The 14,665-nt window shown below is 39.2% G+C and overlaps 1 protein-coding gene across 1 annotated transcript; it reads left to right on the top strand.

The window, feature by feature from the left end:
• Positions 1-9,780: 9,780 nt before the first annotated feature.
• Positions 9,781-14,310, top strand: LOC135416201 (alpha-1-antitrypsin-like). The gene is made up of 5 exons (XM_064659058.1): positions 9,781-9,915; positions 10,668-11,357; positions 11,825-12,095; positions 12,814-12,961; positions 13,669-14,310. Exons 2-5 carry the CDS (start codon positions 10,685-10,687, stop codon positions 13,873-13,875), a joined length of 1,299 nt encoding a protein of 432 aa, XP_064515128.1. The 5' UTR covers positions 9,781-9,915; positions 10,668-10,684; the 3' UTR covers positions 13,876-14,310.
• Positions 14,311-14,665: the final 355 nt, after the last annotated feature.

Here is a 14,665-nt window from a genome sequence, read left to right as displayed (position 1 = left end):
TCTTGTAATGCTACTACGTCTTCTCCAGCACATGATGATGACCAGTATTCACCTGAGCTGGTCCCTACAGAGTCTTTTCTTCTTTACATTGCTCTTTGCTGCCTAGGCTGTTTATCCTCAATCAACCTATTCTTTCTCATATGTTCCAACTCTTTGCCTAGGAGCTCTTAAGAAATCATTGACAAAAAAAAAAAAGAGAAAAATCCCTGAAACAATAGACTTATTCTGCTGTAACTCTCAATGTGTCTCTTTGCAGTCCACAAGGTCAGCAAAAAACTTTGAGACAGTGACATTAGGCATAGCATAAACTGTCAAAGAATTGTCCTGTGACAAATGTCATTCATGAATTATTGTTATGGCTGATAAATAAACTAAGCATTGCAATTTAAATCCATCACTTAAGGAATTACTCCAGTCTCTTGCTATCATTCTTTAAAGCTTTTAAAATCAACAGAAGCCCTCAGTCATTCTTATTAACATATCAGGATGTCTGTAAAATATGTTTTATGTCTATAAAATATGTTTTAACATCTGTTAGAGGAGTAAAACTTTTCTCATGTGGAAATTGAGATTCTTTACATTCTCTTTTTATGTGCCTATTTGGGTAAAACCTGTTTTCAAGAAATACATGAACACTTCCTTTCTGTTGTGGGTCTGTAGATCACCACTCTTACTGCAGTGGAGTACTGGGGCTAAACTCTATAACAAACCATTTATCACACAGCTGCTGCCTCAAGGAGAGGCTGACTTCGACAGCGGCTCTCTCACTGCACTGCTTTAACTCATGCCATTGCATATTGATCCTGGATACATTTTTTGCAAGTGGAGTTGAGTCCCTGTCTCTAGGAAGGTGATGTTTCCGAATGTACTTGCTCATTTCCACAGTGATCCTGGCAATGTGCTTTGAGCACTGCAAAGGCAATGCAAACCCCTAATCAAAGCTCTCCCCCCACATCTCTGGCCTTCTGACCTGTTCTCCCAAACTTGGTCCACCCTACATAAAGGTGCTTTACTGAGGCCCATCAGTGCTTGGAGCATGGGTTTCATGTACGGAGGACTATGTTTCTGGCTGAGGGAGACTTGGAGATTGCTGCTGTGTATGAATCCGTTTGCACCACGTTCCAAGAATTCAGTGGAAGCCCTGAGCTATTGCTTCTCCTGGGATGAGATACCATCGCTCAGCGGACTGGGAGAGACCATACCTCTGTGCAAAACAGCGGCTTTTACAGAGTTGAGATCAATGATAACTTGCTGTGGTGTGAGGCAGCCTGCTCCTGCGATGGCCATACAAACTCAACAAGCGCTGGGAGCAGTTCCCACGAGATCCCATCCCAACAAATCTGTGCACCAGAACTGACTAGAAGGTAGGATGGGGAGATTTTTATCTGAGTAATGAGATTTTTATCAGGGTGCAGTGGCAGAAAAACAGGTTCTTGGCCTGCTGCTAAAGGGAAAGAAGTTAAAAAACCCATGGTTGCTAGGACAGAGCAAAGGCTTTAGGAAATAACACATGGAGCAACTTCATGCCCCATCTACCTCTCAGGCTTTACTTTTGAGAGCAGAGGCAAGGAACAGCAGGACAACAGCTGCATTGGGAGTTTCCACACTGGACTGTGGAAAGTGACTGCTCCTGGCAAAAGTATCAAATGAGACACCTTTGAATGCTGGTTTGGGAGTTATCTATCACAATCTGGGGCATTACCACAGTTGTCCTCCAGTTGACAACTTCATACTCCAGACCAGCAGGTTGGCCTGAGTTGTAGCAGGGACCTGTGGTGGGAAGAGGGATCACACCAAATCTCTCTTGAAGGGAGGGATATTGAGGGAACAGGAAACTAGTTAGTCTTGTGTTATACATACACCGAAACCAGAAAAATCCCTATAGTTCACAGTATAGAGATCTATAGAGCCTGGACTGACACTGATGTTACTCTCAGCATTGTTCTAATGATATTCTTTAGGAACTGGACAATTCTGCAAAGTTTTTGTAAGGAGAATAGGGTATTTTGTCCTAATTCCAAGAAATCTGTCTTAGTCTGCCTTGTATTAATTGTCTGTTTAGCTGTTGTGTGTCTTTATGTTATAGGGAAAGTTCCTCTTCATGCTACTAGAATTCTTAATGGTAGAGAAGGAAAGGAAGGATTGTGGTAGACATAAATGGTTTAATTTTCATTTATGGACTGTGTATTCATTCTATCTGTGGCAAACACATGTATTTTATGGCTTCTCTCATTCATCTGTAGGTGATTTTATTAACATTCTTCAATATTTCCCTACAATTCTCACTCATGCATTTTTCAACCTATGGGGCAGCAGGATCCAAACTAAGCCCTGAAAGAGAGCTAGACCATTTTTATAACCTAAAAGTGTAATCCACTTTACTTTCTGCAGTGACAGTCAGCAGAAGGGGATAATAAAGCTTACAGTGAAGCATATGACCCCCTACCATAAACATCCAAGAGAAATGACCTGCTGTGGGTCTTTTAGCCCTGACCTGACATGCTTATGTGAAGCTATGAGGAAAAAGACTTACCTAAACAGAGCATATCTCAGCTGATTAGCTCTGTGAATGAAAACAGATCTGTTAGCCGGGGTCCCTGAAAGGCAGCCTAGCTGTGCCCCAGCAGATCTGAGGGACAGGCTTCTCCTGGCAGCCTATGAGCCATGTGGGAGACTGTAAGTTTGTTCTATCTGACCTTGTTTGTGGTCCACTGGGACTCTTGATGATGGGATAACTTCTGTCAGCAATTCTCTGTTTGCTTTGCCCTGTGACAGAGTCCAAGTAGAATGTTGTTACAAAACATGAAGCAGTAGGATGGCAGGGCTAATGTAGTATGTGTTCAATGCATTTTACCTTTCATCAGTAAGGAGAGGAGCTGACTTAATGCCAAAAGGCATAAAGCATTTGAATAGTTATTGAAGAACCAGTTGTTCACATAAGCCCTGTTTTTCAGCTGCTACCAGTACTTTGGACTTTCTTTTCTTATTCCTGGCTATGCAATTTGAGTCTCAGCCTTGGTATCTGAAGAACTTACCATTGAATGGGCATAGCAGTCCTCTCCCCACAGCTCTGTCATCTGCTCAGCCCTTGATCGCTGCTACTACTTTAACGAAATAGGACTTCACCTAGATGTAAGTCAACCCTATTCTGATTGTGTCAGTAGATTCAGCACAACAAAAGGTGCAGGCTTTTTCTCTTTACTCACACTCATTTCAGGCAGAGAATCACTAAGCTCTTAAGAATCAGATGATTGTGATAGTTCCCAGGCAGGTTGGTTTTTGGATGTGTATTCTGGGAACTGGGAGTACCCGTAGGCTGATACAAGGCAGTCTCAGTGCCTCACAACCCAGCTGCTTATCTTTGACATGAGTCTTGGCAGCTTTTAGTGGTACAAAAAAACCCCTCATAGCAGTGTTAATCCCTAATCCAGCATTCAATTCTTGCCCCCAAAACAGAGAGGCACTAGAATTTCCAAGCAGAGAAAAAGAGCAAGAGAAACACAAACATTCTAAAATGCAGATATTTCACTGAAATCTCTAAATATGCACTGTGGTGGAAGTTAGAGCAAGTGCAAATTATCAAGAGGGAAAGGAGCATGAGGGAAGACTGCCATGGGCTATGTATCTCTGAGTCCTGTAACACACCCTCCATATCTCACCCATCCGTACAGCATTCCTTGTTGGATACTGCACATCTGCTCTTACCCCATGAAAGCAGCATGGGGCTGTTTTCATTAGATTTAAACTGAGCATATTTATAATATCATTCATTGCCTTTAAACTGTTAGCCAGCAAAGACTGATCTGGAAGTATCCTTCATTAAGTTCCCAGTCCCAGATATAACACTGAATCCATTTTTAAATAATTTGGTAATTGTGCTTTCCTCAGACTAACAGTTTTAAAGAAAACTATCATTCATCCATTTCACGTAGATGTCATTGATTATGATTAATATCCTGGTTACACAAAGTCAGCTAAACACTGATGCTGCTGTAAATGACTTTGCTGGCTTCTTGAAAAAAAGAATTTCTATCATGAAAGTGCCTTTTCAGTTCAATCCCACCCCCAGAGATGAATTTTAATCTTATTTATGCAAATGAGCCTTTGTTTCTCTTATGCGTATTGCATTCAGTTTCTTTTCCATAAGCCATCTAGAAACAAAATTCTTATTACATAACTAAACAAGAACATATCATTTGAGGTTGGAAAACTCTTAACAGCAATATGATGCTCATATGGAATGTCTGAAGAAGACTTTGTCTGACTTGGGCAACTATCTTACTGAGGAAAAGTTACTATATTGTTTACCATGTTTCATGCAGAAAAAACAGACTATATGGAAGATGCTCTGATCAAGAAAAATGTTTGAAAGGAAAAAACAACATAGAATAAGACAAAACAATCACAGAATCAGGTTGGAAAAGAACTCCAAGATCATTGAGTCCAACCTAAATGTTCTAGTCATCATAAGAACTTTGGTTGCAGCCAGGGAGCAACTTCAGAGCAGGAGAAAATATCTGTGCACAGAGGAGATGAAAGATGTAATGAAAAGTCCTAATGAATATGAATACTGTTAGGTTTGCTCTTCTCACAGATGCAGATTCTCTAGCCATTAGAAAAACCACACCATAACTTACATCTTCAAGGGACAGATACTAGAATTTATTTTCTGTTCCTCTATCTTTCAAGTCTGAGCTGTGTCCCTTGGGTAAATCCTGTGGGTGAAATTCTAAGGCATTTTCTGTCTCAGTTGCCCTGGGCAGAGATTACTACCTCATGCCCATGCCTGTCATTGTGCTGTGTTTCATAGCCCTGACATTCACAGTTGTGTCAAGAGAGACCAAAGAGAGGCATCAAACAGAAGCAAATATGCTCTAATACTTCTGTACACTTCTAGATTGTCAGATTGTGAAAGATGGTGCAGCAATCATGAGAGAAAGCTCATGTAGGTACAGCCTAGATCCCAAAGTGTCCTGTGGAGGCATGTTAATGCAAGTCATTGATGGAAATGGAATTGTGCTGACCTGCCAGATTATGATCTGTAGAGGCTAAGGGCAACCACACAGTCTCTTCTTTTGCCTCCATTGAAACAGGGAAGAGAATTGCTGCATTAAACCATCTCACTGACCTCTCAGAATCCTCAAAATCTTACATTCTAAAATCTCACAGTGTCAAAGACTTGTTTAAGAAAATGGATATGAGCAATGGAATCATATAATAAATTTACTTTTATTGAATATATTCACTCAGCTAGTTGATCGTCCTTCTACTTCTTCACTGAGGCCAAAAATATTAATCTATCAAACAGTAGAAAATGATAACACCTTGCAAAATTTAGACCTAATTCTTTCTATCTGGCTTTGGAAGCAAAAAACTTCAAGTATAATTCCAAAATATCTACAGAAGGCATTTTCTTAGTGCTCAGTTGACCACATCTATGTCACAGAAATAAAGAATAAAAGGCATCAATTTAAATTTATTTAGTAATGCCAAGGGATTTCTCTGGTAGGCAACCTAATTTCAAAATGAGAACTTTTATTCTCTGGTGAAATTGTCACTCAAAATGTTGTTTGCATAGAAAGGGTTCTTTTACACCAAGAGAAAAAGGTCCATAGGGCAAATTCTGCTAGTAAAATGCTATTATTTCAATATACCAGTTATGAGTGGTAAGATTCTTGCAATAAGCCAAGCTTTTAGTGTGATTCTCCTACACCATTTTCTGCAGGTAGAACTGTTAAGCATGGAGCCTTGAGTTCTGGGGATTACAGGAAAAGGAGCCCTGTGCCACCATCTCCTGTTAAAATAAAGGAATGGACATGACAAATTCTATCTCATTTTGAAACCAGGAAGAACAGCAGCTTTCTGGCTTGTTATTACTCTGTTGGTAGGACCTTCGATTTTCTTGTTAAGTTTTAGCTGCAGGTTTGGTGAAATGCTGCACTTGAACTGACTGCTGTCACACAGAAGTGAGGGTTTGGTGTCATGGCGGGTAGTAGGTATACAGATCAGCTCAGTAGTGGGGAAGGAGTCAAATTAAATATTAAAAATTACTGGGATAGAAAAAAGAGAAAATCAATAGCAAATCATCATGCCACAGTCTAAATCTCTGGACCATCCACATGTGGTCCTATAATAACAGAAGGATAAATGAGAAAATCCCTATTACAGGCTGCAGAAAGCAATGTGTTATGTCCTTCCATTACATCGGCACTCTCCACAGAAAGGGCTCTCTGTGTGTGAGGAACAAGTGCAATTTGAATTTTTTTTCAGTTTGATATTAAGTGATGTAAAAATATTTTACACCTGAGAATAACTATCAGGTGTAAATGAAATGAAAAAAATAGTATATTTAAAGTAAGTCAAAGAACTAAATTGATTAGACTGTAAACGCTAAGGTTGAGAGACATTAACTCTTTCAGAGAATCTAATATCAGAATAGAATATGCTATTTTACATTACTACATATCAGAATGGAAAAAAAATCCTCATTTTACTAGCCTTTAGTAAAAAAATGGTTCAAAACAATTGCATACAAAATCTGCAAATTTGCAACCCTTCAAAGCGGTTAAAAATGTTTTGAGGTTACTGTTGTTATCAAAATACCACAATTAATTTGAGATAGCATTTCTTCCCTTTTTTTTTTCCAATTCAAATCACTAAGCATTAATTATTATTGCCACAGGTTCTGATTTAGCAAAGATAATGATTAAATGATTATCTTCAGCGGAACCATTCACACACTGCTCATATGACTAGAATTATTAACAATTCCACATCTTGTGCAATCAGTTATCATACTAAAAAACAACTCCTAGGGCCTGTGTTTCTTCTTCTACTTGAGTTGTCCTCAGAGGGCAACCCAAGTTTCCTGTCTGCCAGGCTTATGCACGTATTGTTAGATCAACACACCATACTAGTTGATCTTTTTCCAATACCGTGGGTACTTACAGGTGGGGGAGGGAGTGTGGGTGTGTGCGTGTGTATTTATGTCTTCTACAAAGTATCTTCATAATTACACTGTATTCCTTTTGAAGTTTGCATTTGATAAGCACATTTGCCAGATGCCATTCTCCTGCATACGGTTCAGCAGTAAGTAACAATGCAAACACATGAGCAGCCCACATCCACAAAATAAAATCCTTTTGGTTTACAATATATCTTGTGTTCACTTTACTTCAACTTTTATATTTAAAATTAAATTATCAAGATTTTACATGAGGAATTAATTTCTTGAAAAGAAATGAAGCAAAACCTTCATGAAAGGATGAGCATTTCTGGGTTCCATGATGGACAAACGCAAGTTAAATTGGAGTCTAGAGTTAATGGAAAATGAGAAGCATCTTCTAAGTTTTGTCTGGAATACAGTTAATTTTCTTCATAGCAGCTGGAATGGGGCTATGTTTTGGATTTGTGTTGAAAACAGTGTTGATAATACAGAGATGTTTTAGTTCTTGCTGAGCAGAACTTACACAGAGCCAAGGCCTTGTCTCCTTCTCACCCCATCCTGCCAGTGAGTGGGCTGGGGGTGCCCAAGGAGTTGGGAGGGGACACAGCTGGAACAGATGACTCCAAGTGATCCAATGAATATTGCAAATCATATTTCATATCACTTCATGCTATATATTTCATACCATTGTGCTCAGCATGTAAATCTGAAGGAAGAAGAAGAGGGAAGAATGTTTGGAATGATAACGTTTGTCTTCCCAACTTACTGTTGTGATGGAACTTGTTGTCGACATGGTTAATTGGCATAATTCTAGGAATATTTGGAAGAGTTGTCATTATTAAAACCCAACAGTTTAACATTGCTGAGAAGGTACCCTCCATCTTCTTGGCATGTTGTAATTTATAATTAGTTAATTTAATTTATTTTAATTTTTTTTTTATTCTCCCCAATATCTTAGCCAGGTGGAATATTATGTAAGAAAATGAAATAAAATTTAAAGCTATAATGGCAAGAAACCCCAGAAAACAGAAAAGAATAAGTGTTGTCTGTCTTGGAGAATAAGGAAGGAATTAGGTGGAACCTGGAAAATTAAATCCTTTCAATGTATTTACAAGCTATTTGCTGGGCAATATGGCATCACTGAATTGCTATCCCATGATATAGTCAATCTGTAAATCATAGTTCCATGATGCTCTCAAAGCTATAGACCTTAAAAAATATGTTTTTGCTATTGCAAACAATATAAATTTTTCTTGTTTTATGTGGTTTTAGATAGCAGCAGAAGGTATCTTGAAATGGAACTGCTTCCAGAATCCCTGAGGCTGATAAAACGATGAAAATAACAAGGACTAATGAACAAAGTAGAAAGAACTTGTATTCCCAGCAGAGGTTGTGTACATCTTTTGTTATTCTTTAAAGAGAAGAGATACTACAGCATTTCATTGCAAGTGTGGGGTGTTGCATGCCTCTCCAGTCAAAAAGGAGTCATCCTTCAGGCCATCCCTTCATTTATGTACTTTCTGCCTCACTGCTAATAAACAAGTTGATCTCTGTTAATGAAGATTAAGGATTATTGGTATGTTTGCAGACCTTGCTAAACTGGAAATACTCAAGTTCCTGTTTTCCATCTTGTAAATCTTATTCACTGTTTTGTAAGCTATAATAGGCCAGTGACCACATGCATTGCTAGCTACTTTGACAGTTCATAATCGAGTTATAATTACTGGGCAATGGTTCAGTGATTTGTGGATTATGGATCTTAACCTCACTTCAAAATCTGATGGTGGCCATCAACATTTTGGATTGCTGGTAATGTGGAATAAATGGAATGCATATTGCATATATTACATCTTCCTGATGGGAATGACACTATAAGTGCTAAGTGGAACACCAAAACCATCCTACTCAATGGAGGAGAGTACGTATCGGTTTAAAAAGTTCATTTCCTTCCTTAGTTTCTCCTTCTGTGATTTGTCCATATTCTGTGATTTGTCCATATATTATATTCAACCCTGAATATCATCCAGTGATGCCAGCACGTCTTTTTTAAGACCTTCTGGATGAAAGGTGAATTGGCCTGTTTTGGGTCCTCCTGATGTCCATTTCAGTTGCATTTGATACTAACCCAAGGAAATAAGGTATTCACTGACCACGTTTCCCTTTGCAGTCAGTCTCTGGAGCCATCAAAAATACTGTTTCTTAGCAGTAGTTGTTTTGTTGTATATTTTCTAAAAAGCCAAGGGAAAACACCAATTCCCCAAATACTCAGCCACAGGTGAAGACCAACAACAATGAGTAAACAACTGTATTGACTGTAAATGTCTTACTAGACTAGTAATGTCACATGTTATTCTTGTTAGAAACCTAGAGACCATTCGCCAATCACCAGTCTGCCCTCCATAAGAAAAGCCCTGAAACCATTAAACAAGGTGTCAAAGGTTGTGACTGAGGTATACAGTGAAGCAAAAGGGCTTTCTAAATCCAAACCCTGTTTTGAAATCCTGACAGAGAGGTTACAGTTCCCAGGATGAAGTGGAGTGGACACTCTGGCAGGGACAGTGCACTCCCTTGTGACCTGTGCTGGCTCAGCTGGACCCAGGCAAGGAGTGGTCTTCACAGCTTTCAGCTGCAGCCACGAAGGGTATGGCTGTGGCTCTCCTGCCAGACACCCACAACAGCAGGCTTCTCCTGTCAATCCCCAAGCATGGAAGCAACAGGAGATACAGTTCTTGCTCTGTTCCCTCTTGTCCGTAGTCCCCTCACCCAGCACTGTTGGCATGTGTTTGGTTTGGACAAATTGTCCAAAATATCCATGTCATTACTGCTTGTTGGGCATCCTCAGTGGCAATTTTTGTTTGAACTAATTAATGATTAATGGGGGTGCTCTGCGTAATGCTGTTCAATGGCACTGAAGAGAAGAAGGAGCAGACAAGACTAGATGGATGCATCAAGATCTTTTTCGTAGCAATGTAAGTACCCTTCTAGTTTTCCCTTGGATTATTTGGACATTTTATTTTGGGGAGTTACATTGTTGCCTGGGAAGGGCACCTTTGTACATCTAAAGAAGGGGATATAACTGTTATGGAAAAGTCAAAACATTTCAAAGGCCAGAAAGAACAGATAGTGAAGAAGACACTTCACATAATTAAATAAAAATTTGGTGTGGAAACAATACAGATGCCTATAGAATTTCTTACCACATTGATCTAGTGTTTCATCTTTGAGGAAACTGTAAGAGTATTTTGAAATTTTCATTCTAGACAGTATGATCTATGTTTGTCACATTTTTGTTTGACACAGATTTCATTTTCTAATTATTTGATGAATTGAGGAAGGCTAACAGGGCTGCAGTAACCGTCCTGCAGTACTGAGTACAAAACCAACTCCTACCAGTTACTCTGGGGAAAATGTCATAAGCTTCCAGTTATTTGCAAATTTTTAAAAAAATCAGTCTTAGCCTAGGACTGTTAATATGCTAACATTAAATTTAATAAACTTTTAGAAGTTTAAAATTACCTCTTTTGAGAGAGAACTAGGCTATGTAAATAGTGTATTAGCAGTCATATTCTTTCTAGGACACACTGACATGCATCAGGAATGTGAATTATAAGTGTGTGGGACTTTGGAAAACAAAGTATGTTCTGAGACCGTCATTTTACTTTACTGCAGCATGAACAGATTAATTTCCATGCCATATTTTGTATGTCTATTTCTTTTCCAGAAACAGCTAAAAGGAAAATGAAGCCCACCTTCTCCTTGTGTTTATTGCTGGCTGCTTTGTATACTGTTGCCCAGTGTTATCAGCGCCCTCGCTACCGCAGTAAGCAGGATGATGCTAAAGGGACATATTATCCAGGACATAGTTCTCAGTGGGAAGGAGCTTATCCAGTTAAGAACAAAACATTTGTCAAACTAATTTTCAGCAATACTGACTTTGCATTTTCATTTTACAAGCTGGTCGCATCCGAAGCAATGGATCAAAATATTTTCTTTTCACCCATAAGCATCTCTGCTTCCTTTGCAATGCTGGCACTCGGTGCCAATTCAGTGACACTGACGCAGATTCTGGAAGGGCTTGCCTTTAACCTGAAAAAGACTCAGGAGCTGGAAATACATGACAATTTTTGCCAACTCCTCCACATGCTGAACCGTTCAGACAGTGAGTTCCAGCTGAGCCTGGGAAATGCCCTTTTTATAGAAGAGACTCTAAAACCAGTACAGAAGTTCTTGGATGACGTCAAACGCTTTTATGAATCTGAAGTCTTTTCTTCTGACTTTAACAACTCTGCTGGCGCTGAGAATCAGATCAACAGTTATATTGAGGAAAAGACAAATGGGAAAATTGTTAAGCTAGTGGAAAATCTTGATCCTCTCACTGCAATGGTTCTCGTTAACTATGTCTTCTTTAGAGGTAAGAAATATCAAAGGGTGCAAAGGTTGTAGCTTAGATATTTAATGCTTATTGCAGGGAATGAAAACTTAAAAGAAAGAAACTGGAGTTTAAATATTTTAAATTGAGGAAATCATGTTCAGTACCTTGAAAGTATTGCTATAAACCCATGTATATTTGTTGACAGTAAAAATGTGTCCTCACCTGGTTTAGTGAATTTTTAATACAAATATCTTTCTTGAGTTTTGTAAATTCTTTAATGTGATCACAGACTCATGCTCTAGTGAAAGACAGCGCTTTCAGTATTATCTGTCTGTAATTGTCTCTAAGCACTTAAAAAAAAATACAACGCTATAACATCTGAGGATGCAGTAGCATGAAAAAAAAATTGCTCTAATTGAAGGAAGGCTGTGGAACTGGATCCTGTTATATTCACTGTGACCATTCCTCTTTGTATTCCACTGAATAAATTTTCTTTTTGTTATAAGCTCATTGGGAGAAACCCTTCAGTACATTATATACAAGACAGGAGGATTTTTTTGTGGATCAGAAAACATCTGTAAAAGTTGACATGATGTATCGAAAGGGTCACTACAGAAATTACTTTGATGAAGAGCTGTCCTGTTGGCTGGTTCAGATATCTTACAAAGGAGATGTTGCGGCATTATTTGTTTTGCCTGACGAAGGGAAGATGAAGCAGGTGGAAGATGCTCTCTTGAAAAAGACTGTATCTAAATGGGAAAAGTTCCTCCAAGACAGGTAAGATTTCTTTGTTAAGGTAAGAGGTGACCATGCCACAGATTAGTAGTGTTTATCTCACCAAGACAAAACTATAAAGGCCAGGTTATTCTACTAAACTCTATACACTTACTGTTCCTCTGTGAGGAGTTCCCTCTTCTTAGTTGGAAAATGAAAAAGAGCTATGACTAGTGAAAAAATAGGGTATTGAACTTGGGATCCATCTTGGGTTAAGTTCCTGGTTCAACCAAAAGTTACTTAGCAACACGATGAAGTTAACAGAAGCTTGTTTCATACAAGCATTGGGAAACTATGATAGAGAACCTGTTGTATGTTAGTGTGTTGTGGGCATTGTAAGTAAAAGCAGACTAATTCACCATTACTGCAGCTATTTCTGTGGTGGCCCAGGCCTGCCATATATTTGAACAGCCTTAGGGTAGCTAGATATGATCTTTTGAAAAAACACTCCTATTTGGCAGTAATAGCTCTGTCTGTCATTGAGTTGGCATAGCTATGTCTTCCCCCTCACTCCTTGAACCCCACTGGGGAGGCAGGGGTTAATAGCCTCATTCTGTTCCAACCCTCCACATTAAGTAGCTAACCTGATCGTAAATGATATCTGGACCCTGAGAGAAGACTATTTACAGTTAGAAAAACAAATGTGAAGTGTCAGTCTACTGAAGCATTGAGGATTGTTACCTAGATGACAATTTGTCCTTGTTTGTGTTGTTTGTTACAGAAAAATACATCTGCACATTCCAAAATTTTCTATATCTGGTACCTATGATGTGAAAAGGATAGTCAAACAAATGGGTATGATCGATCTGTTCACTGACCAAGCTGATCTGTCTGGAATTACTGAGGAGCCTGGACTGAAGGTTTCAAAAGTAAGTAAGCATGTGAAAGCAACCACAATATTTGTCTGTTCTGAGGAACCTGATGTTAATATTCCATGAAAAGCTTATCTCAGTCTCTCTGAAGCATCACTCAATCATCATCAGCTGCCAGTCTGGAGGCAAAGCAAGCCCTATCATCCATAAACCTGGAGCCAAACATGAGTACAAGAGGTACAAGAAATGCATGGTTCCAGGATGAGGAAGAAGACATACATATAATTAAATGTTCTTTTGGCTACCAAACAAAATTATCTAAATGTAGCACATTAGCTTTGGTAAAATTTCCTCTAATTCCTCCTACAGAGGGCAAAAGGCTGTTATTCCTCTCCTTCTAGTGTTCTCAAAAAGTTATTTTTTTCAGCTAGATGACAGGGTAAATTCACAATAATACATGAAGCTGCCAAAGACAAAATTGAGTCTAGGCTAAATTACCAGGTTTCTTTCCTTCCAGAGTTTCTTGCCATCAGTCATCTTGACTGCTCCTTGGCTGCCCGCAGTTTGAGGGTTACTCTCTGCACATGCAGTGATGGCTGTTGGCACTGCAGTGGGAAGGGGAGCAACTGGTGATGACCTTCCCAGAGGCTGCTGCTGGATCTCGCTCCAGGCAGGGTTCCCTTTGCCAAGAGTGAAGAGGGTGGCAGACTGCTCTCTTCTGGCTGGGTTGTCAGCTGGAGGCTCTTTTGCTTTGTTCCTTGCAGGTGATTCACAAAGCTGTGCTGAATGTTCATGAGAATGGCACTGAAGCAACAGGGGTCACAGTGAAGGAGGTTACCTGGAGATCTGGTGATTTTCCTCGTCCGCCTCGAGTCAGATTCAACAGGCCCTTTCTCCTGGTGATTCTGGATAAATTCACCCACACTGTCCTCTTCATTGGGAAAATTGTAAACCCTCAGAAAAATGACTGATTGACAAGACTTCAGCACATCGCTGGCTAAATTCCTGTGATCCCGTGAAACACTTATGTATGCATACCACTACGTAGTAGTGCTCATCTTTCAACCATTACCCTTATAAACATAATCACCCCTTAAAACATAAAAACAATTTTTCCTTGTCCAAAAGTCACTAGTATTTTCCCAGCCTACAGCTGAGTATAGCTTGTAGTGTTAATGAAATACAAGTCACTTTTCACTTGTAGGATGTCTTTTCTGACATGCTCCTGTAGGATATTCAGATTTTTCAAAGTCTCCAGATGATGTAGCTGTTGCTGTACAATCACAGTTTGTGCCTCTGAGAGGAGAAGGGAAAGAGGGAAAAGAAGGTACAAGGTGTAAGACCTGTCTGTTTAATCCACTAACCTTTGATGATTATTCTTAAATATAGGTCCCCTTAATATCGGAGTGAATTTTCATTAATTTCTTTAGGTTTTGTAAAGAAGTATGGTATGAAACTGTGGGATCATTGACTGGGACACTGGAGGACACACCATTGTAAAGAGTTGATGAATGTAGCTGTTTTAGCTTGCCTTCTTCTGTCTCCTCCTCTGTGGTAGCCTAGGGACTGTTAACCTGCTTTAAGCTATCATAAACACACATAAAAAATTCAGAAAATATTTGAGAAGTCACTTCCCTAAATGTTAGCAGTGGATTATTATTATAGAGTAAAAACAGATTGTGAACTGATATTTGTACCTTTCCACTTAAGGTTTCCTGAGCCTAACTACACTAGATAGTTACATGGTTATGAAAGGAAAGA

Source organism: Pseudopipra pipra, chromosome 6, assembly GCF_036250125.1.
Source record: "Pseudopipra pipra isolate bDixPip1 chromosome 6, bDixPip1.hap1, whole genome shotgun sequence".
Taxonomy (NCBI): domain Eukaryota; kingdom Metazoa; phylum Chordata; class Aves; order Passeriformes; family Pipridae; genus Pseudopipra; species Pseudopipra pipra.
The sequence above is the reverse complement of the archived record's forward strand: the minus strand, read 5'-3'. Positions and strand labels throughout refer to the sequence as shown.

Bases quoted from the DNA above. Each gene is read 5' to 3' on its own strand.
- LOC135416201 (XM_064659058.1), top strand. From the start codon at position 10,685: ATGAAGCCCACCTTCTCCTTGTGTTTATTGCTGGCTGCTTTGTATACT. The intron at 11,358-11,824 runs GTAAGAAATATC...TTTTGTTATAAG, and splicing joins TAACTATGTCTTCTTTAGAG to CTCATTGGGAGAAACCCTTC. The intron at 12,962-13,668 runs GTAAGTAAGCAT...TGTTCCTTGCAG, and splicing joins CTGGACTGAAGGTTTCAAAA to GTGATTCACAAAGCTGTGCT.